Raw genomic sequence first — 23884 nt, forward strand, 5'->3', positions numbered from 1 at the left:
CTCCTGTCGCTGCTGCTGCTCCGGCATCCTGCTGCTGTCTCCAGGGTCCTGCATCTCCTGCTCCGGCGTCATGCTGCTGTCTCCAGGGTCCTGCATCTCCTGCTCCGGCGTCCTGCTGCGGTCTCGAGGGTCCTGCATCTCCTGCTCCGGCGTCCTACTGCGGTCTCCAGGGTCCTGCATCTCCTGCTCCGGCGTCCTGCTGCTGTCTCCAGGGTCCTGCATCTCCTGCTCCGGCATCCTGCTGCAGTCTCCAGGGTCCAGCATCTCCTGCTCCGGCGTCCTGCTGCGGTCTCCAGGGTCCTGCATCTCCTGCTCCGGCGTCCTGCTGCTGTCTCCAGGGTCCTGGATCTCCTGCTCCGGCGTCCTGCTGCTGTCTCCAGGGTCCTGGGTCTCCTGCTCCGGCATCCTGCTGCTGCCTCCAGGGTCCTGGATCTCCTGCTCCGGCGTCCTGCTGCTGTCTCCAGGTTGCTGGGTCTCCAGCTCCTTATCCTGCTGCTGCGGATCCTGCTTCAGAGCCTCTTCCAGAACCTGCTGCTGATCCTGCTGAAAGAAGAACAGAGAAGACTTTGGTAAGTCCATCTCTGTTCTCCCCTCATCCACCCCTCTCCCCCACTCCTCCTCTCCCCCCCTCCTTTTACCCCCAATCCTCCTCCCCCCCAGTTTGTTTTTTTTCGTGCGTCCTGCAGCGGCCGAGCGCTGAGCAGTGTCTACGTCACTGATCAACGTCCGTGCTCGCTGCTTTTTAGGACTTTTTCTTTTCCCTGTCAATTCCCCCCCCCCACCTTTGCACCACATCCGCGCACACACCCAGCAGCTGCCGAGAGTTGATTGGTGACATAGTTCACCGATCCGCACTTGTGCTCGCTGTTTGCACCACCTACTGTAGTTCCTTTTTTTCTCTTTTTTTTTCAGAAAAAAAAGTTCACACCAAGCACACTGACACACACACACTCTAAATAAAGTACTGACACACACGCACCACATACACGAAAAAAAAAAAATGTACGACTCATCCCGAACTCGCTTTTCAGCGGAGGAGGCATACGCTATTGTTGCCTCCGACACTGAGACTGACAGCGAGGGCGAGGATCCCACATTTCTTTACTTTTCTGACGCCTCATCGTCCTCCTCTTCCTCCTCTTCTTCCTCCTCTTCCTCCTCAGGTGCTGCTGGACCGTCCCGCAGTCGTCGCAGGAGAGAAGATGTTCCAGCGCCCCCCACTACTGAGCCACTGATTCCTGATTTCGTGGCGGAATCAGGAATCAAGTTTGACACCACCGGACTCACAGAAATAGACTTTTTCAAAGTCTTTTTCTCTGAGGATTTTATAAACCTCATGGTGGGCCAAACTAATTTGTATGTTCATCAATTTTTGGAACAAAACCCCTCTTCATCAATTTCTAACTGGTCTCCTGTAGACGCAGAAGAAATGATGAAGTTTTGGGGCCTGGTCCTTCATATGGGCATCCTGAAAAAAACAGAGGTTCGGCAATACTGGAGTGTTGACGTTTTGTATAACACTCCAGTGTTCCGAATGGTCATGACCCGGACACGTTTTGAGGCCATCCACAAGTTCTTGCATTACCAAGATAATGCAAGGTGTCCTGCACGCCATGACCCAAACTTTGATCGTCTTTTCAAAGTTCGGCCGGTCATCGAGCACTCCAACAACAAGTTTGGTGAAGTGTACGTGACCCAAAGGGACATCTGCGTGGATGAGTCCTTAATTTCTTTAAAGGGGTGGCTTGGATTCCGGCAGTACCTGCCCAGTGAAAGGTCCAGGTACGGGATCAAGCTGTATAAACTTTGTGAGAGTATCTCCCGGATTGAAAGCCCTGAATGCCCCCCTGTTCTGGGAGTGAGTGGGAAAATTGTGTGGGACTTGGTGCACCCACTGCTGGATAAAGGTTATCACCTGTACGTGGATAATTTTTATACAAGTATCCCGCTCTTCAAGTCCCTCTCTGCGCGACATACCGCAGCTTGCGGTACTGTCCGCAAAAATCAGAAAGGCCTGTTGGTGGTCAAGTACAAGGACAACAGGGATGTCCTTCTCTTGACCACCATACATGGTGATGGCAGCACCCTCAGCACTGTAAGAGGTTCCACTACACAAGTCGCCAAACCAGACTGTGTAGTGGGGTACAACAAGTACATGGGGGGAGTTGATCTCTCCGATCAAGTCCTCCAGCCGTACAGTGCTTTGAGAAAGGCCAAGGTATGGTATAAGAAGCTGGCCGTGCACATTGTTCAGATGGCAATGCACAACGCTTTCCTTCTGTCAAAATGTGCAGGCCAGACTTCTGCGTCGTACCTTCACTTCCAGGAGACAGTTATCAAGGCCCTGATATTTGGCAGTGGTGGCGGAGCAGGCCCCACTACTTCTGGAACTGAAGAACCTTGAATTGTACCGGGCCAGCATTTCCCGGGGCAGATCCCTCACAGCGGAAAAAAAGGTAAATCACAAAAGAAGTGCCGAGTGTGTTACCGAAGGGGAATACGCAAGGACACCATTTACCAATGTGACACCTGCCCCGACAAACTTGGCCTCTGCATGAAAGACTGCTTCAAAAGGTACCATACTTCCATGGACTATTGAATTAATTTCTGACGTATGACAACCTGACAAACACTACACAGCTGACGTAGTGTTCGTCAGGTTGTCATACTTCAGTTGTGTAGTGTTTGTCAGGTTGTCCTACACAACTGGCATATATAAAATTATAAAATTGACAAATTAGGTATCCGTTCCAAAAAGGAGGCACTTGTTGGGCATTTCCACTGTTTAGGCACATCAGGGGCTCTGAGAACGTGACATGACGCCCGCAGACCATTCCATCAAAGTCTGCATTCCAAAGCGTCACTCCTTCCCTTCGGAGCCTTGACATGTGCCCAAACAGTAGTTTTCTCCAACACATGGAGTATCAGCGTACTCAGGAGAAATTGCACAACAACTTTTGGGGTCCAATTTCTCCTAGTACACTCGTGAAAATAAAAATATTGCGGCTAAAAGAGCATTTTTGTGGAAAAAAAATTATTTTTTTTTTCACGGCTCTACGTCATAAACCTTTGCAAAACACTTGAGGGTTCAAAGTGCTCACCACACATCTAGATAAGTTCCCTGAGGGGTCTAGTTTCCAAAATGGGGTCACTTATGGGGGAGCTGCAATGTTTAGGCACACAGGGGCTCTGCAAACGCGACATGGTGTCCGCTAACAAATTGGAACCATGTCGCGTTTGGAGAGCCCCTGTGTGCCTAATCATTGGAGCTCCCCCACAAGTGACCCCATTTTGGAAACTAGACCCCCCAATGCACCTATCTAGATGCATAGTGAGCACTTGGAACCCCCAGGTGCTTCACAAATTAATCCGTAAAAATAAAAAAGTGTTTTTTTTCCACTTTTTCATTTTACTAATCAATTTGTGAAGCACCTGGGGGTTCCAAGTGCTCACTATGCATCTAGATAGGTGCCTTGGGGGGGTCTAGTTTCCAAAATGGGGTCACTTCTGGGGGAGCTCCAATGTTTAGACACACAGGGGCTCTCCAAACGCGACATGGTGTCCGCTAACAAATTGGAACCATGTTGCGTTTGGAGAGCCCCTGTGTGCCTAAACATTGGAGCTCCCCCACAAGTGACCCCATTTTGGAAACTAGACCCCCCAATGCACCTATCTAGATGCATAGTGAGCACTTGGAACCCCCAGGTGCTTCACAAATTAATCCGTAAAAATAAAAAAGTGTTTTTTTTCCACTTTTTCCACTTCCCCAGTCCACTTACTGGGAAGGACCGCCTAACCATAAACACGTGGACTGGTGAATGTGGCCAGGGACGGTACAGAGCCAGTCCACAACTTTTTTTTCTAAGAGTTGTATTTAGCTCGGTGAAAGGACTGGCATAGAGGTAAACCGTATCTACCCTGCGTGTCATTTCTCCCAGGAAGTCCTCTAAAGTTGCTTGCACTTGAAATGTGGCCTGAACATTACTGCTGGTACTTTTCTCTGGGAATTTGCTTGCCTCCTACCAGCCTGGAATATTTCCAGCAAACTATGGTACGACGCCCTAGTATTAGCACTGCCCCCAGTACCAGTAGCGAAGCCATCCCCAATTTCCTTCTCAGGAATTTTATTTGGTAGACTGAGTGTCTGCCCAAATACATTTTCTCACAAAGGAGCTGAAGATAGAGTGGCAGTAGGTGCAAGTTTCTCCAGCCTGTTAGATATTAGAGGGTGAACGGCAGCACATTGGATCAGTGGTTAGCACTGAAGCCTTGCAGCGCTGGGATCCTGGGTTCAAATCCCAGCAACGACAACATCTGCAAGGACTTTGTATGTTCTCCCCATGTTTGCGTGTGTTTCCTCCTCAGTAAAAAAACAGCCATAGAGTGTCCAGGAACCTTCCCACACACTTTTCTTAGCCAGGACTCCTTCTCGGCAGGGTTGGACGGTCCCACCAGAGAATCCTCTGGTGTGCCTTGGCTTCTGCCTCAGGAGAGTTCATGATAGCGCTAACTTTGCAGCTGCTATGGGGCTCTTGACGGGTGAGAAAGGTTAGTCCTCAGAATCGAATCCTCTGGTGGGCACAATGTTTTTCAATCTGAAACAGCTTCTCAGTGGCAGTTGTATTTCACCACAGCCATATTCTTTAGCTCGGTGAAAGAACTGGCATAGAGGGAAACCGTATCTACCCCGGCTGTCATTTCTCCATCACCAGGTTCCGCCCATTGTCACACACAACCATGCCTGGCTGTATGTTCAGCGGTGAGAGCCACAGATCAGGCTGCTGTGTTACTGCTTTCAACAACTCTGCAGCGCTGGGCGGTTTGTCAATTAAGCATTAAGCATGTTATCTTCAGCACAGCCTGTTGCCGCTTGGCCAAGGCAGTGCTGCAGTGCTGTCAGCTTGTGACTGATGTGGTCATTTCGGAGATGGAGGAGGAGGTGCATGAGCTGAACAATGTGATTACATTGAGGTTAAATTGGTGACGCTGTTTTTTATACTAAAGAAAGATCCTATTGTTTTTTTTTTTTACGTTATCTTTTAAGACAAATGCATTCACCGGGAAATGTCATTTTACCATTTTACAACCTTATCTGGCAATGTGGTGTGTGACACATCATCAGACACATCCTGTGTTATTTATGATGGAGGGACTCTGAAAGTCATAAAGCCTATTTTTATAGGGACATCAGACAGCCCTTACTATTCTTAAAAGGCCAGCAGTCGGCCCTAGCTATTGATAGAGAGCCATCACCCGGCTATGCTTTGTTGTTCCCATTATTAACCAGTGGGTCTCCTATACTTTTATTGCTTATTCAGTGACTGCAAGGGCTGCCAAAAATTTGGACGCAACCCAATACCCCTTTGAAGAGACATAGAGGAGAGGCATAGTAAAAAAATGTTCCCATTATAAAGGAGCGGGTCTCCTATAGTGGTAATGCCCATGCTGTGATTGCAAGGGCTGCCGAAATTTGGGAAAAACCCCACTAAGAATTTAAAGACACATTGAGCGGGGCCACAGTAATGACAAATTCCCATTAGGAAGGAGAGAGTCTGCTATACAGTTATAAGGTATGCAGTGAGTCCAACGGCTGACCAATTTTAGGAAATCCCCGCTAAGAATTTAAAGACACACAGAGCAGGGCCACAGTAACAAGGTATGACATGTTCCCATTAGAAAGGAGAGGGTCTGCTATACAGTTATAGGGTATGCAGTAAGTCCAACGGCTGACCAATTTTAGGAAATCCCCACTAAGAATTTAAAGACACACAGAGCAGGGCCACAGTAACAAGGTACGACATGTTCCCATTAGAAAGGAGAGGGTCTGCTATAAAGTTATAAGGTATGCAGTGAGTCCAACGGCTGACCAATTTTAGGAAAAACCCCACTAAGAATTTAAAGACACACGGAGCAGGGCCACAGTAACAAGGTACGACATGTTCCCATTAGAAAGGAGAGAGTCTGCTATACAGTTATAGGGTATGCAGTGAGTACAACGGCTGACCAATTTTAGGAAATTCCCACTAAGAATTTAAAGACACACAGAGCAGGGCCACAGTAACAAGGTACGACATGTTCCCATTAGAAAGGAGAGGGTCTACTATACAGTTATAAGGTATGCAGTGAGTCCAACGGCTGACCAATTTTAGGAAAAACCTCACTAAGAATTTAAAGACACATAGAGCAGGGCCACAGTAACGAAAAATTCCTATTAGGAAGGAGAGAGTCTGCTATACAGTTATAGGGTATGCAGTGAGTCCAATGACTGACCAATTTTAGGAAATTCCCACTAAGAATTTAAAGACACACAGAGCAGGGCCACAGTAACAAGGTACGACATGTTCCCATTAGAAAGGAGAGGGTCTGCTATACAGTTATAGGGTATGCAGTGAGTCCAACGGCTGACCAATTTTAGGAAAAACCCCACTAAGAATTTAAAGACACATAGAGCAGGGCCACAGTAACGACAAATTCCCATTAGAAAGGAGAGGGTCTGCCATACAGTTATAGGGTATGCAGTGAGTCCAACGGCTGACCAGTTTTAGGAAAACCCCACTAAGAATTTAAAGACACACAGAGCAGGGCCACAGTAACAAGTTACGACATGTTCCCACTAGAAAGGAGAGGGTCTGGTATACAGTTATAGGGTATGCAGTGAGTCCAATGGCTGACCAATTTTAGGAAAAACCCCACTAAGAATTTAAAGACACATAGAGCAGGGCCACAGTAACGAAAAATTCCCATTAGGAAGGAGAGAGTCTGCTATACAGTTATAGGGTATGCAGTGAGTCCAACGGCTGACCAATTTTAGGAAAAACCCCACTAAGAATTTAAAGACACATAGAGCAGGGCCACAGTAACGAAAAATTCCCATTAGGAAGGAGAGAGTCTGCTATACAGTTATAGGGTATGCAGTGAGTCCAACGACTGACCAATTTTAGGAAATTCCCATTAAGAATTTAAAGACACACAGAGCAGGGCCACAGTAACAAGGTACGACATGTTCCCATTAGAAAGGAGAGGGTCTGCTATACAGTTATAGGGTATGCAGTGAGTCCAACGGCTGACCAATTTTAGGAAATCTCCACTAAGAATTTAAAGACACACAGAGCAGGGCCACAGTAGCAAGGTACGACATGTTCCCATTAGAAAGGAGAGGGTCTGCTATACAGTTATAAGGTATGCAGTGAGTCCAATGGCTGACCAATTTTAGGAAAAACCCCACTAAGAATTTAAAGACACATAGAGCAGGGCCACAGTAATGACAAATTCCCATTAGGAAGGAGAGAGTCTGCTATACAGTTATAGGGTATGCAGTGAGTCCAACGACTGACCAATTTTAGGAAAAACCCCACTAAGAATTTAAAGACACATAGAGCAGGGCCACAGTAGCGACAAATTCCCATTAGAAAGGAGAGAGTCTCCTATAGTGTTGGCCTATGCAGTGAATGCAAGGGCTGCCAAAAATTTGGAGGCACTTCAATGACCCTTGGAGGAGACGTGGAAGAGGGCCTCATAAAAAAAAGTTCCCATTAGAAAGGAGCAGGCCTCCTTTACTTGTAATGACCATGCACTAAGTGTATGGGCTGACAAACATTTACCCCTGGGGGGTATGCATGAACATACTGTATAAAAAATTTTTTTTACGGGCATCATAAACACCCTTTTAAAAAATTATGTGGGTGTTGCATCACGGACCACGGTCACCCTGGTGATATGGTGGTGGAGGATGAGGAGAAGGAGGAGGACAAGAGCAAAAAGCCAAAATCAGGAAGCGTATACCCATGTGTGGGTGTGAAAAGATGCATGGGAATACACCTCCCAAGAAAAGACACTGGATTTGAGTTTATGTTACGCTGCTATCATTCGGAGGCGTTGAGAAGTCTGGCCCAATCCAGCCCTTGTTCATTTTTATAAGAGTCAGCCTGGCAGCATTTTCAGTTGACAGGCGAATGCGCTTATCAGTTATAATTCCACCAGCGTCACTAAAAACCCGCTCTGATAAAACACTGGTGGCAGGGCAGGCCAGACCCTCCAAGGCATAAAGAGCCAGTTCATTCCTCGTATCCAGCTTGGATACCCAATAATTATAAGGCACAGCGGAATCACGGAGGATGTTGGTACGGTCGGCAAGGTACTCCCTCAGCATCTTCCCAAACTTTGCACTTCTTGTGAGAGTACCCCGCGCCTCAGGGCCTGTGCGATGGGAGGGTCTGAGAAAATTCTCCCAGAACTTTGACAGTGTTCCCCTGCCTCTGCTGGATTGAAGTTTTGTCTCTCTCGCCTGTACTCCTTGGTTATCCCACGAAGTGTGCCCTCTGCCGCCAGCATTTTCAGATGGGAATTTTTTTAATAGTTCCGCAACAAGGGCCTTCTGGTACTGCCCCATTTTTGTACACCTGTCCGCCTCAGGAATAAGAGATAGAAAATTCTCCTTGTAGTCTGGGTCTAGAAGTGTCACCAACCAGTAATGACTGTCACCGAAAATTTTGAGAATGCGAGGGTCATGGGAAAGGCAGCGCAACATAAACTCAGCCATGCTTGCCAGACTACTAACAGGCAAGACTTCCGTGTCCTCACCAAGAGGATGACTGACCATGCTCTCCTCCTCCTCCTCCTCTCTGTCCTTTGGCCATCCACGCTGAACAGACGGTATGACAGCTGTGCAGGTAGTACCATCTATAGTGCATAAAACTAGCTCCTGACCTTCCTCCTCCACCTCCTCTTACTCATTGTCACCCAATCCACGTTGGGATGAGATGAGGCTTGGCTGTGTGTAATCACCCTGTATGGTTCCTTGCTCCATCTCATCGTGCTCCGCCTGCAATGCATCCTCTTTGATTGTGAGCAGAGAGCGTTTCAAAAGACAGAGAAGCGGGATGGTGATGCTAATTATGGCGTCATCGCCGCTCACCATCTTGGTGGAGTCCTCAAAGTTTTGGAGGATGGTACATATGTCTAACATCCATGTCCACTCCTGAGGTCTTATGTGTGGAGTCTGAACTGAATACCGACGGCCTTGTTGATGCTGGTACTCAACAACTGCCCTCTTCTGCTCACAAATCCTTCTGAACATCTGCAGTGTAGAGTTCCAACGTGTGGGGACATCACACACCAGTCTGTGAGTCGGAAGCTGCAAATGCTGCTGAAACACTGCAAGGGCGGCGGAAGCTGTAACTGACTTTCTAAAATGGGCACACAGGCGGCGTACTTTAACAAGCAGATCCGGCAGCTCCGGGTAGGATTTGAGAAACCGCTGAACCACGAGGTTAAGCACATGGGCCAGGCATGGTACGTGTGTGAGCTCGCCTCGTCTCAGAGCCGCCACCAGGTTCCTGCCATTGTCACACACGACCATACCTGGCTGTAGGTTCAGTGGTGTGAGTAACAGATCTGCCTGCTCTTTCAGAGCTGTCCACAACTCTTCAGCGTTGTGCGGTTTTTCAATTAAGCATATTAGGCTTCAGCCCAGCCTGTTGCCGCTTGGCCGAGGCAGTGCTGCAGTGCTTCCAGCTTGTGACTGATGTGGTCATTTCGGAAGATGGAGGCTGAAGAGGAGGAGGGGGCTGAGGAGGATGAGGTGCAGGAGCTGTAGACTGTGGGGGCAACCCTGATTGACCTAGGGCCAGCAATCCTTGGCGTCGGGAGGACATGTTCTGTCCCAAGGTTTGACTGGGTCCCAGCTTCCACTATGTTAACTCAGTGTGCCGTCAGCGAGATGTACCATCCCTGCCCACAAAGCACTTGTCCATGTGTCCGTGGTTAGGTGGACTTTACCGGTAACTGCGTTGTTGAGAGCACGGCTAATGTTTTGGGACACGTGCTTGTGTAATGCGGGGACGGCACACCGGGAGAAATAGTGTTGGCTGGGGACTGAGTACCGAGGGACGGCCGCCGCCATCAGGTTGCGGAATGCTTCAGACTCCACGAGCCTAAAAGGCAACATTTCGAGCGCAAGCAGTCATGAAATGTGAGAATTTAGTAGTGTGGCCTGTGGGGCATTGGCTGCATATTTGCGCTTGCGGTCCAAGGACTGGGGTATGGACAACTGAACACTGCACTGGGACAAGGACATGGACGTGCTTCCTGATGCTGCTACTTGAGAGTGTGCAATGACAGGTGCAGGGCAGGAGGCATCTTCGCATGCACCATGGACAGGGGATTGGCTTGCATGCACAACAGCGGAAGAAGCAATGGTGCCACGCGCAGACACTGTTCCTGGACCCTGGGGTTCGGCCCACAAAGTTGAGTGCTTTGCTACCATGTGCCTGATCACGCTGGTGGTGGTCAGGCTGGTCGTTTTGCCACCCCTGCTGATGCTGGCCTGGCAGGTGGTGCAAAAGGCCTTTTTGGGGTTATCGGCAGAGTCTTTAAAAAACATCCAGACTCGGGAAGACCTAACAGTTGTACTGGCAACTTCCTTCGTGTTGGTGTTACGGGGAACGGTTGCCTTCCTTCTGTCTGCGGCCACCACACTGCTTCTTCCTGCCTGTTGGGGTGCTCTGCCTCCCTCCCCCTGTGTGCTGCTGTCCTCGCTCTGCATGTCCTCCTGCCAGGTTGGGTCAGTTACTATATCATCCACCACCTCGTCTTCCACTTCTGCACCCTGGTCCTCCTCCTGACTTTCTGGCAATTGTGTCTCATCATCTTCCACCTCTTGTGACACTTTTCCACCGTCGCTTTCGTGTGACCGTGGCTGCTCAAATATTTGGGCATCGCTACACGCGATCTCCTCTTGCCCCATTTCAAGTGGACCGGGCGAGAGGCCCGAATCTATAAATGGAAAAGTGAACAGCTCTTCAGAGTGTCCAAGTGTGGGATCAGTTGTCTCTGGGTACTCGGCATGGTGGCAGGAAGGAGGATCGGGGTGTGGAATATGCGGTCCAGACTCACGGCTACTGAGACTTGACCGTGTGGAAGACAGGGTGGTGGTGGTGGTGGCCAAGTGACTGGAAGCATTATCCGCTATCCAACCAACAACCTTTTGACAATGTTCTGGGTTCAATAGTGGTGTGCTGCGGTCCCCTAGAAATTGGGACAGGAAGGTCAGACGAGAAGATGTGGGTGTTTGTTGTGCCACAATTTCGGCTTGCCCACGGCCTTCTCCTTGGCCTCTGCATGCACCATTACCATCACGTCCAGTTCCCCGACTCTTGCCACGTGCCTTGCCCATTTTAAATGGAGGACAGTATCTTCCCTGCTCACTACAAATGACTTAGTTTGGAGCGAACTTATGTGTGATCCGTGTGATAGAGAAAACAGAGTTTTAAATACCTTGCCTGTAGGTAAGTAGTTTGAACAGCAAACTGCGGTGAATTGCTTCAATGACACACTGAAAGAAATTTTTAATGGAGGCCAGAAATGGCAGTATTTTCTGACAACTTATATGTGATCCGTGTGATAGAGAAAACAGAGTTTTAAATACCTGGCCTGTAGGTAAATAGTTTGAACAGCAAACTGCTGTGAATTACTTCACTGACATACTAAAGGAAATTTTTAATGGAGGCCAGAAATGGCTGTATTTTCTGACAACGTATATGTGATCCGTTTGACGGAGAAAAAACAGTTTTAAATAGCTGGATTTCTAGCGTTCTAATGTGGAAAGGACCTGGCTTTATTCTGCAGTGCCAACAAGCAAATGGTGCAGAAAAAATGGTGTTCTCTGGATTGTTTTTTAAGCAAATAATGAGGATTAAGATCCAAAGAAAAGTATTCCAGGCCCCTGAGACTTGGGACTATTTCTAGAAATATCTAACAGCAGCAGTAGGCAGAATTGGAATGGAGCCTCTTGTGCTATATGCACTGCAGTCTGCTATATACACTGCCTGCCTATACACCCTGCCTACCTGATATCTCTGCAGATGGATTAGTCCTCAGAAGGACTGTTTGTTAAGATGAATATTTGTAATGTACGGTTTTTCTCCCTACACTACCTAATACACAAGCAAATCTCTCCCTGACACAGCAGCAGCTCTCCCTACGCTCTCTGATCAGGAGTGACTGTGACGAGCATGGCGGCGCCAGGTCTGATATAGACCTGATGATGCTGTGCGGCCAGCCAATCACTGTAATGCCCACAACCAACATGGCTACGGCATTACAGTGCATGGCAGACAATCCCTGCATGTTCATTGGCTCTCTAAAGAGCGCCAAACATGCAGGGAGGGAACCCGAGTTCCCGCCTGAGCAACCCGGAAATACCCGAGCACTGACAGCAGTGAGATGCTCGGGCAAGCACCGAGCAGTAGCGAGCATGCTCGCTCATCACTAGTGATGATGTCTCAATAGTGTTTTTTTTCTTCATTTTAATGGCCCCATTACACATTAGACTGATGTAGGAAGAATACACCAATATCGGTGGGCTCAGCAGACAGTCTACTTACTGTATGGGGAAAAGATGTGATGCTCCATTTTAGACATCTGGTCCTTTTGTTTTTGGCAAGATAAGCCAACGTCATAAAAGTTTGGCACCAGTTCTCTCATAGAGAACACAGCAGCGCTCGGCGGAGCGAGTGTTCCTCTGTATGTAGGAGTCAGGAGAGAGATGCAGATCTAATAGCTATCAAGAGCTATCTGTTGTGTATGGGGCCCTTTAGGCTGTGTGTCATTGTATTGTTGTCAAAATAAACCATGTCTTTTTTGAAGTAACATATTTTATTGTGATTTAATATGTGTTTATTCCTAATTAATACTAATTTGCTCCAAATTATTATTCTATCATGATCATACCACAAAAGAGGCTTGAACTGCGCACATTAAGGACAAGATGCTGTGAATTCTTTCACATAGGCCACCAGTGGAAATGAGAAAGGAGTTCAATAGCTACTTTTATACCTGGGTAACCGAAGAGAAGAGAACAATGAGCCCAAGTTAAGACTTTCTTGCAGAGTGCTTTTGAGACAAGAAATCCTTTACATGAGGAATGGGAATATGAAAATATGGTAGCAAGGATATGTTTGGGTTCAAATACATGTGAGGGCGCTGCCTCAGAGTTATCACATAGATCAAAGGCCTGGAAAGGGCATCATCCCTGCAGTTTCCCAGCAGTAGTTAAAGATTAAGTCAAACCACGAAAAGAAGAGTGACTGTCAAGCTAAACGGTGATTCAGTCTATGAGCTGACTGAATATATTTCAGATTTTTATGGTCAGCAAAGAGGGTTACTGGAAACTTTACCTTCTTCAACCAGATATTGCCATTTCTCTAGAGCCAATTTTATGGCTAGTAGTTCACTATAATCAATGGAATGATTCCGTTCTGCTAGAGGTACTTTCTTGGAGTAGAAAATGGCAAAATGTCTCACAGAGTTAGTCCCTTGTCTAAGTTTTCAGTATGCAGCAGGTAAATGGACATGACCTGGCTCTTCAAACACTCTATAGAACGCAGTCAGAAGGAAGGTAGAGAATGCATAATAGGATAGCCCATTCCCATAATGGTGCAGTCCAAACCAGGACATCTCCAGACAACAAAGACAAAGTATATGTCACTTTTGACCTGTCAGAAAGAAATTTTTGGGGACACAGTTCAAAATGTATCGTGCATTGGTTTACAAACCTTGGCACACCTTAGAATCTCCTTTAAAGCAGTCAGTAATTTGCAAATGTGGAGATATTCCCCAAGAAGAATGTCCTGGATTAGAAGATGGCTGTGGCAGGTGTTGCAAAGGCAGAAGTGTAACAGCAGGAGTTTGAAGAAGTGCTTTCATACATACTGAGCAGTTACACACAGCCTGGACAACCTCATGTTGGTTCACAGAACGTTAAAAAACCAGTTCAGATAAGTCCCCTCTATCCCTGTATCCAACGGCAATGGAGTTGTAGGCCATGATCTGAGCATTTTGTTAGGACTTAGCTGGTAAGGTGGATTCTTTTTACCCTAGTTCAGAGTAAGCAGTACGGACCATATGGTGCAGCAGTACAGGACTTGATGGTTTGTACATGGGTCAGTGACGGCCAGAACAACAATATATGCAAGAGGGAAGACAGACAAGCAGGACAGAAAGCACCAGATGACGTAAAGCTAGGTGTGCAGATTAAGCAGGTAAATAGTTAATAGCTGGGACATAAGCAGTAAGAAACTTAGAAGTATGCAAACAGAAACTCAAAGTAGGTAAATTTTTAACTGCAGGATAGCAGTAATGAATAGTAAAACTGATTACTTGCTTGCATAGATGTGATTACACACAGAAATAATAATAAAGACCAATCCAATAACAACCAGGTACTTTGCTGGCACAAACTTTGGTGTGAACAGCATCAGTATTAGCTGAGATGAGTCTGGTTACATGTAAATGTAGCAACACAGCTGAAGGTGAAATAGCACCACAACTCACAAGAATGAGCTAGGAAGTAGTTTAAGATTGTAGAATAGCAAGCAGGAGTCTTCTGGAGACATGATAACTAAATGACATGGTATAATTAAAAGTTAGACTACCTGAATACTCAGACAGCACTGGTTGCTTGAGCCGACCTTAAAAGGCCTTCGGTGAAGATGTAAGAGGAATAACCCAGCAATTACTAGCACAGAAGGAGACGGCCATACGGTGATGTTCTTTTTAATAGTTAGAGATTAAATAAAACATTTGAACTGTTTCTAAAACACTATTGCCCTAGCATTATGATTTGCATGATTGTCCTTTTCCAGGAAGTGCATAATGTTTTTTTCTTTATAGGAAATACAAGAGGTTCAAGGATATGTTCTTATTGTGGCTAACTCAGTGAAAACCATTCCACTAATCAATCTTAGGATTATCAGAGGGATCAATTTATATAAGAACTCTGCGCTTTACATTTCATCGAATATTGATGAAAATAATGTTGCTCAAGGTCTGGAGGAGCTGCCAATGAGACGACTTAAGGGTATGAAATGAAGACATCTTTGTTATGTTAATGTGGTAGCCAAAATACTTATTTTTGAATGTTTATTTATTTTAAAAAACAGAAATCCTTGAAGGTGGAGTTACCATTGCAAACAATCCTAAACTATGCTACCTGGATATAATCAAGTGGAATGACATTGTTCACTCAGGAAATGACATTGACATCAAACAGAGTTCCATTTCAAATTGTATGTATTTATAATAATGGATAAAATAGTACTTATATAATAAGATTTGATGTGTGACATTTGCTGTTTACCAATATTTGGCATAATTTTCTCAGTATATATCACCCGAACGACCATCAGTGCATTAATACATCACCAGAACAAAGTTTTGAGTATTTGAGTAGGATTTGGGGAGTTTCTGCTCCAAACAAAATCAATGTTGGCACAGACTAACTTAAGATGAGTTTTTGGAACATAATCTCAAATCTCTTAGTGTTGAGGATTTTTGAGTTTTAACCCCTTTACCCCCGAGGGTGGTTTGCACGTTAATGACCAGGCCAATTTTTACAATTCTGACCACTGTCACTTTATGAGGTAATTACTCTGGAACGCTTCAACGGATCCCCCTGATTCTGAGATTGTTTTTTCATGACATATTGTACTTCATAATTGTGGTAAAATTTATTCGATATCACTTGCGTTTATTTGTGAAAAAAACGGAAATTTGGCAAAAATTTTGAAAATTTAGCAATTTTCAAAATTTGAATTTTTATGCCCTTAAATCAGAGAGATATGTCACACAAAATAGTTAATAAATAACATTTCCCACATGTTTACTTTACATCAGCACAATTTTGTAACCAAATTTTTTTTTGTCAGGGAGCTATAAGGGTTAAAAGTTGACCAGCGATTTCTCATTTTTCCAACAAAATTTACAAACCATTTTTTTAGGGACCACATCACATTTGAAGTCACTTTGAGAGGTCTTTATGACAGAAAATACCCAAAAGTGACACCATTCTAAAAACTGCACCCCTCAAGGTGCTCAAAACTTCATTCAAGAACTTTATTAACCCTTCAGGTGCTTCACAGGAATTTTTGGAATGTGGAAGAAAAAAATTAACATTTAACTTTTTTCACAAAAATGTTACTTTAGACCCAATTTTTTTTATTTTTGCAGGGATAACAAGAAAAAATGGACCCCAAAATTTGTTGTACAATTTCCTCTGGGCACGTAGATACCCCATATGTGGGGAAAAAACACTGTTTGGGCGCACGGCAGGGCTCAGAAGGGAAGGAGTGCCATTTGACTTTTTGAATGTAAAATTTGCTTGAATAATTAGCGGACGCCATGTTGCGTTTGGAGAGCCCCTGTGTGCCTAAACATAGGAGCTCCCCCACAAGTGACCCAATTTTGGAAACTAGACCCCCCCCAAGGCACCTATCTAGATGCATAGTGAGCACTTGGAACCCCCAGGTGCTTCACAAATTGATTCTTAAAAATAAAAAAGTGGAAAAAAAAACACTTTTTTATTTTTACAGATGAATTTGTGAAGCACCTGGGGGTTCCAAGTGCTCACTATGCATCTAGATAGGTGCCTTGGGGGGTCTAGTTTCCAAAATGGGGTCACTTGTGGGGGAGCTCCAATGTTTAGGCACACAGGGGCTCTCCAAACGCGACATGGTTCCAATTTGTTAGCGGACACCATGTCGCGTTTGGAGAGCCCCTGTGTGCCTAAACATTGGAGCTCCCCCACAAGTGACCCCATTTTGGAAACTAGACCACTCAGGGAACTTATCTAGATGTGTGGTGAGCACTTTGATCCCCCAACTGTTTTGCAGAGGTTTATGACGTAGAGCCGTGAAAAAAAACAAACATTTTTTTTCCACAAAAATGCTCTTTTAGCCGCAATATTTTTATTTTCACGAGGGTACTAGGAGAAATTGGACCCCAAAAGTTGTTGTGCAATTTCTCCTGAGTACGCTGATACCCCATGTGTTGGAGAAAACTACTGTTTGGGCGCATATTAGGGCTCGGAAGAGAAGGAGTGACGCTTTGGAATGCAGACTTTGATGGAATGGTCTGCGGGCGTCATGTCACGTTCTCAGAGCCCCTGATGTGCCTAAACAGTGGAAATGCCCAACAAGTGCCCCCTTTTTGGAGCAGACACCTGATTTGTCAATTTTATAATGTAGTGTCATATACCAGTTGTGTAGGACAGCCTGACAAACACTACACAACTGAAGTATGACAACCTGACGAACACTACGTCAGCTGTGTAGTGTTCGTCAGGTTGTCATATGTCAGAAATTAATTCAATAGTCCATGGAAGTATGGTACCTTTTGAAGCAGTCTTTCATGCAGAGGCCAGGTTTGTCGGGGCAGGTGTCACATTGGTAAATGGTGTCCTTGCGTATTCCCCTTCGGTAACACACTCGTCACTTCTTTTGTGACTTACCTTTTTTTCCGCTGTGAGCGATCTGCCCCGGGAAATGCTGGCCCGGTACAATTCGAGGTCCTTCAGTTGCAGAAGTAGTGGGGCCCACTGCCGAATATCAAGGCCTTGATAACTGTCTCCTGAAAGTGAAGATGCGACGCTGAAGTCTGGCCTGCACATTTTGACAGAAGGAAAGCGTTGTGCATTGCCATCTGAACAATGTGCACAGCCAGCTTCTTATATCATACCTTGGCCTTTCTCAAAGCACTGTACGGCTGGAGGACTTGATCGGAGAGATCAACTCCCCCCATGTACTTGTTGTACCCCATTACACAGTCTGGTTTGGCGACCTGTGTAGTGGAACCTCTTACAGTGCTGAGGGTGCTGCCATCACCATGTATGGTGGTCAAGAGAAGGACATCCCTCTTGTCCTTGTACTTGACCACCAACAGGCGGTCGCTACATTGGGCTCTGCTCTCATCCCTTCTGAGCAGCTACCCAATTAGCGTCTTTGGGAGGCCTTTCTGATTTTTGCGGACAGTACCGCAAGCTGCGGTATGTCGCGCAGAGAGGGACTTGAAGAGCGGGATACTTGTATAAAAGTTATCCACGTATAGGTGATAACCTTTATCCAGTGGGTGCACCAAGTCCCACACAATTTTCCCACTCACTCCCAGAACAGGGGGGCATTCAGGGGGTTCAATCCGGGAGTCCTTCCCTTCATAAACTCTAAACTTGCGAGTGTACCCTGAGGTACTCTCATAAAGTTTATACAGCTTGATCCCGTACCTGGATCTTTTACTGGGCAGGTACTGCCGGAATCCAAGCCGCCCCTTAAAAGAAATTAAGGACTCATCCACGCAGATGTCCCTTTGGGGCACGTACACTTCACCAAACTTGTTGTTGAAGTGCTCGATGACTGGCCAAACTTTGAAAAGACGATCAAAGTTCGGGTCATCGCGTGCAGGACCCCTTGCTTTATCTTGGTAATGCAAGAACTTGTGAATGGCCTCAAAACGTGTCCGGGTCATGACCATTCGGAACACTGGAGTGTTATACAAAACGTCAACACTCCAGTATTGCCGAACCTCTGGTTTTTTCAGCATCCCCATATGAAGGACCAGGCCCCAAAACGTCATCATTTCTTCTGCGTCTACAGGAGACCAGTTAGAAAATGATGAGCATACAAATTAGTTTGGCCCACCATGAGGTTTATAAAATCCTCAGAGAAAAAGACTTTGAAAAAGTCTATTTCTGTGAGGTCGGTGGTGTCAAACTTGATTCCTGATTCTGCCACGAAATCAGGAAGCAGTCCCTCAAAATTTTCGGGGGGCAAGGTCCATACGGGATCAGTAGTGGGGGGCGCTGGAACATCTTCTCTCCTGCGACGACTGCGGGGCGGTCCAGCAGCACCTGAGGAGGAAGAGGAGGAAGAGGAGGAAGAAGAGGAGGAAGAGGAGGAAGAGGAGGACGATGAGGCGTCGGAAAAGTAAAGAAATGTGGGATCCTCGCCCTCGCTGTCAGTCTCAGTGTCGGAGGCAACAATAGCGTATGCCTCCTCCGCTGAATAGCGAGTTCGGGATGAGTCGGACATTTTTTTTTTCTCGTGTATGTGGTGCGTGTGTGTCAGTACTTTATTTAGAGTGTGTGTGTGTCAGTGTGCTTGGTGTGAACTTTTTTTTCTGATAAAAAGGAACTACCGTAGGTGGTGCAAACAGCGAGCACGAGTGCAGATCGGTGAACTATGTCACCAATCAACTCTCGGCACCTGTGTTCAGGTACTCTGATTGGAGCGATCGATGTCATCATCGATCGCTCCAATCAGCGCTGGCTGGGGGGCTGACTGGGGGATCTATGACATCACAGGGGGTCATGGGGAGGTGACAGGCAGGTCACAAGCCGGTCACCACCCCGTGACCGCCCTGTTACTGCGCGGTCCCGCTGTGATCGGTGCGATCGATTTGATCGGCGATCGCACCAATCCTAGCAGTTTGGGGAGAGGGCTGGGATTACTAGGCAACAGCCTAGGATGGGGACTCTTAGGAGCACCGATCCTAGGCTGCACATCACTGTTTCCGGCAATCTGCTTGCCGGAAACAGTGAGAAATGCTGTGATTAGCTGTTCAGAATTGAACAGCCAATCACAGCAATCGTGGGTATGAAGGGGCGGCGACACCCCCCGAGATGCCGGCGCCATCTACCCTAAGGTAAGATGGCACCGGAATTTTAATGCTATCACCGCGACTTCAGGTCCCAGGAACCCCAAAGCGCTGATATATACCAGAGCCAGGAGACTTAGAGGCCCCGTAAGCTGGGAGCGTGTACTCCAAGAGAAGGCCCTACCACAATGTCAGCCGGTGCAGGACAGAGACAAAGTTAGGCCTAGCTCCAGGCAGGTCAGAAACTTACTACGCAAAGGCAAGAAACAGGAGGCCCTACACCCGCTCCCTGGGGAGAATACTGAAATGCACCCTTCACCCTACAGTGCTCCGGGATGTGCCTGAATTTCCACCAGTAAAAGGTACTGAAGAGAACTGTGTGTTTGCCTATCTTTCCGTAGGCCCGGCTGGGCCTCCCCGTCCTGCTTCCCCCTCGCACGCTGCCCTGAGGCCAAGCTCCACCTGTGGGGAGCTATACCACCAAGCTGCCTTATCACCGGCCTCAGCGGGATGCAGCAGCGCTGGTGATTCTACCAGATACCACAGGTGGCGTCACGAACTTCTACAACAGTAACCACCCTTTTAAAAGAGTGACCCCAGGGTACGGGCCCGGGAGCCGACCACCGCGACATCCCCAAGGCCCGGGTACCGAGTCCTCCCCATCCCCTGGGCTAGTCATCGCTTCTTGGCGTCACGAACAGGATTCCGTGCCCGCTGCAACGACGGAGTGTTATGCCCGTTGCCACCGGGTACTGTGCGTCTTTAATCAAAAACTGTGTCTTAAACTGTGGTGAAGATTGCCGCCATTGTGGGGCCGCCGAGCAAGAAGACGGGCGTAACTGCGGGAAACTGAGGGGCGTACCTGCAAAAGCGCGCCAAGGCCCGGACACGCCCCATGCCTCGACGTCAAACCAGGAAGCGCCAGGTCCTGGAAGGAGCCCCGGCGAGTGCTCTGACGTAGGACACACGCAACGCAAAGTCCTGAAGAAGACCGTCACCTGCGGAGCTGCAGCCTACCGGAAGAAAAACTACGAAGCTAGGCCACGGTTCGCAAGGGGGGCGCCAGAATGTCCGAGGTACAGCAAAACGCCGGAGCACAGGTAGACGGCCCTGTTGTTCATCCCGAGCCCGACGCTGGGCAAGCCGAAGCAGTCGCTCCACCAGCAGCGCCTGTAACCCCTGTCGTACCCATGGCCCTACCGTACATCCCTGGAGCGAAGTGGCTCCCCCAGTACAGCAGTAAACCAGATACCCTGTCTGGATTTAAACGGAAAATCTGCGGTATCCTGGACATGTACTCTATGACAGGCAAACAGAGAGCCGCTGTTGTATTGGGACAATTGACTGGTGCTGCGGAGCGGGAAGTAGAAACGTGGTCGGCCGCAGACCAGGAGTCAATGTCCGCAATCTTTAAAAAGTTACAGACTGTCTTTGAGGATCATACTGAGACGGACCTCCGGATGAGGTTCTACAACTGCTCTCAGCAACCGGAGGATAATGTTCGGGACTATGCCTGGCGTCTACAAGGGGCTCTGCGAGCTCTGAAACAGGTTAGTCCAACCAGCATCGACAATGAAAACAAAATGCTGAAGGAACAGTTTATCCGGGGACTGAGGTCTCCAGAGGAGAGCAGGACTGTGGGTTGGTGGTCCCTGGATCATCCAGATGCCACCTTTGACTACCTTAAGGACATGGCTATAAAAGGACTGCAACCCCTGGAAACAAATGTCATCCAATGTTACCAGGTGGGGTCACCCCAGTGCCTGCAACACCCACCTTTTCCCCGGTGGCTGCTGAAGCCAAAGTTCCAGCAATGTCCCCTAGTGAGCTGGACAGCCTACACTCTGAGGTGCGTCAGTTGAGCAAAACACTGACCACTGTGCTGAGTGCCCTGCAGCTGCGGACGGAGCCCGAAGAAGAAGGAAGGATCCTGCTAGCCGACAGCCCTGAGGATGTCCCCTGGATGTAAAGGAGGAGGAGGACAACACCACCCTCTACGAGGATCAGTGACCAACGCCGTACACCGAGGGACCCCGTCTGCCACCACTGCCACAAGTCCAGCCACATCGTCCAGAGCTGTCCTTTAAATGAGAAAACCCTGGGGCCGAGGGCCGACAGCCAGGAGTAGAGTCCCCAGGCCCATCAGACTGGTACAACAGGTTCGTCGGAGGAAGACCTTTCCTGTCCATTGTGCTGGACGACATCCCGACGCACGCTCTGCTGGACACAGGATCTCAGGTAACCATCATGCCTGACATCCTCTACAGGAGGTTCTGGTCCATGGACGATCTAAGCCCGCCAGCTCCAAATCTTTCCATTTATGCCTCAAACGGACTCCCCCTTAACCTAATAGGGATTAAGAATGTGACAGTGAAGGTGGGGAGAGTGGAGCTGAAGGACCAGGGACTAATTCTAGTTGAAACTAATCCTGATGATACCAATTTGTATATGGTACTTGGCACTAACATTGTTGGTAACTGTTTGGGAGAAGTTGTGTTCTTGCTCCAACAGATAGCTGACACTGCCAGACCAGGGCAGAGAAGGGCGCTGCAAAGGGAAATCCGAGTCCTGATGTGCCAGCAGCAAGTAAAGTTAACAGGTGGTGAAATTGGTAATGTACGGGTGACTGACCCCATACCCATTGTGATCCCCCCAATAACTGAAATGCTTATCTGGTGTAGAACAGCAATAGGTCTTAGAGGGCAGAGCTACTAGGCGGTAGTAGAACCCCTTAGCTCAGAGCACAGACCCACGCTCTTAACCGCTAGAGGGGTCGTGGAAGTACGCAATGGGAGGGTGCCCGTCCATCTTCTCAACTATGGGGAAGATGAGGTCAGATTACCACGCTATGCCACTGTTGCTAAGTTACATGCTGTAAATAACAACTCCATTCACACGGCGGAGTCCCTAGCCTCACCAGACGAAGTGGATGATAATGACCCTGCAACCCAGGTGGAGGATTGGTGTCAACAGCTCCATGTTGAGACAGACACCACTCCTGCTCATCAGAAACAGGGTGTACACCGGGTGGTTCAGGCGACCATCCCCCAATCAAAGAATGTTACAGGCCTATACCACCAGCTCACTACCAGAAGACAAAGGAGATGTTGCATGACATGAAGAAGGCAGGGGTAGTAAGGGATAGTTGTAGCCCCTGGGAAGCTCCCCTAGTTTTTGTCAGGAAGAAGGATGGGAGCATGAGAATGTGTGTGGATTACAGACAAGTAAATCGCATTACACATAAAGATGCATACCCTTTACCACGCATAGAGGAGTCCCGGGCTGCCTTAAAGTCTGCAAATTACTTTTCCACCCTTGACCTCACTAGTGGGTACTGGCAAGTAGCTGTGGCTGAGGAGGATCGGGAGAAGACGGCCTTCACTACCCCGATGGGACTCTGCGAGTTCAACAGTATGCCATTTGGACTCTGCAATGCCCCCGGAACATTCCAGAGATTGATGGAGTGCTGCATGGGACACCGCAACTTCGAGACTGTGTTACTTTACCTGGATGATGTGATAGTGTACTCCAAGACATATGAGGACCACTTGAAGCACCTGGCGGAGGTATTTGAGTCATTGTCCTGGTACGGGATGAAGCTGAAGCCCTCAAAGTGCCACCTGCTCAAGAGAAAGGTACAGTACCTGGGGCACATTGTCAACCCAGAAGGGGTAGCACCAGACCCGGAGAAAATCACTGCCATCCAGAAGTGGCCGGAGCCGAAGAACCTCAAGGAGGTGCGTCAGTTCCTGGGACTAGTAGGAAACTACTGGAGGTTTGTAAAAGACTATATTAAGAAAGCAGCCCCTCTGCAAGACCTCCTGGTAGGACAGTCCCCCAAAGGCAGAAATCCCCCGTAAAGAGCAAGCCGAGTCATTTCAGGAGATGAAGGAGACCCTGACAGGCGATGAGATCCTAGCCTACCCTGACTACTGCCAACCGTTCCTGCTGTATACTCATGCCAGCAGCGAAGGGCTAGGCGCTGTCCTAAGTCAGAAGCAGAATGGCCAAGAGAAAGTGATCGCATACGCAAGCAGGAAGCTCCGCCCGACCGAGAGGAACCCAGAGAACTATAGCAGCTTTAAGTTAGACTTCCTGGCCTTGGTCTGGGCCATCACTGAAAGGTTTAAGCACTACCAAGCCTCCAGCAAGTTCACTGCCTACACTGACAACAATCCCTTGACTCATCTTGAAACAGCCAAGTTAGGAGCCCTGGAGCAGCAATGGATGGCTCGGCTGTCAAATTACCAATTCACAATTAAATACCGGGCGGGCCGCAAGAACGCCAACGCCGATGCCCTGTCCAGGATGCCTCACCAGTCAGACTCCGAAGAGGAAATGGATGACCTGGAGGAGATTGAGCTACCTGCCTTTCATCAGAATGAGATGATCCACGAGCAACGAGCCTCCAGGAGGCAGTTTGGGAAGACGTTAAACCCTCTGCCTCACCACAGCTGAAAGG

The 23884-nt window shown here is 47.8% G+C and overlaps 1 protein-coding gene across 1 annotated transcript in view; it reads left to right on the plus strand.

The window, feature by feature from the left end:
- Positions 1-23884, plus strand: part of LOC141265291 (epidermal growth factor receptor-like) — a 164200-nt gene that overhangs the window by 16836 nt on the left and 123480 nt on the right. Inside the window, exons 3-4 of the mRNA XM_073678190.1 lie at positions 14671-14857; positions 14940-15065. Of these exons, the coding sequence (XP_073534291.1) occupies positions 14671-14857; positions 14940-15065 (313 nt within the window). The remainder of the gene's footprint in view (positions 1-14670; positions 14858-14939; positions 15066-23884) is intronic.

The sequence above is a fragment of the Phyllobates terribilis genome, unplaced genomic scaffold (genome assembly GCF_046119375.1).
Source record: "Phyllobates terribilis strain yellow unplaced genomic scaffold, ASM4611937v1 Scaffold_4__5_contigs__length_816908805, whole genome shotgun sequence".
Taxonomy (NCBI): domain Eukaryota; kingdom Metazoa; phylum Chordata; class Amphibia; order Anura; family Dendrobatidae; genus Phyllobates; species Phyllobates terribilis.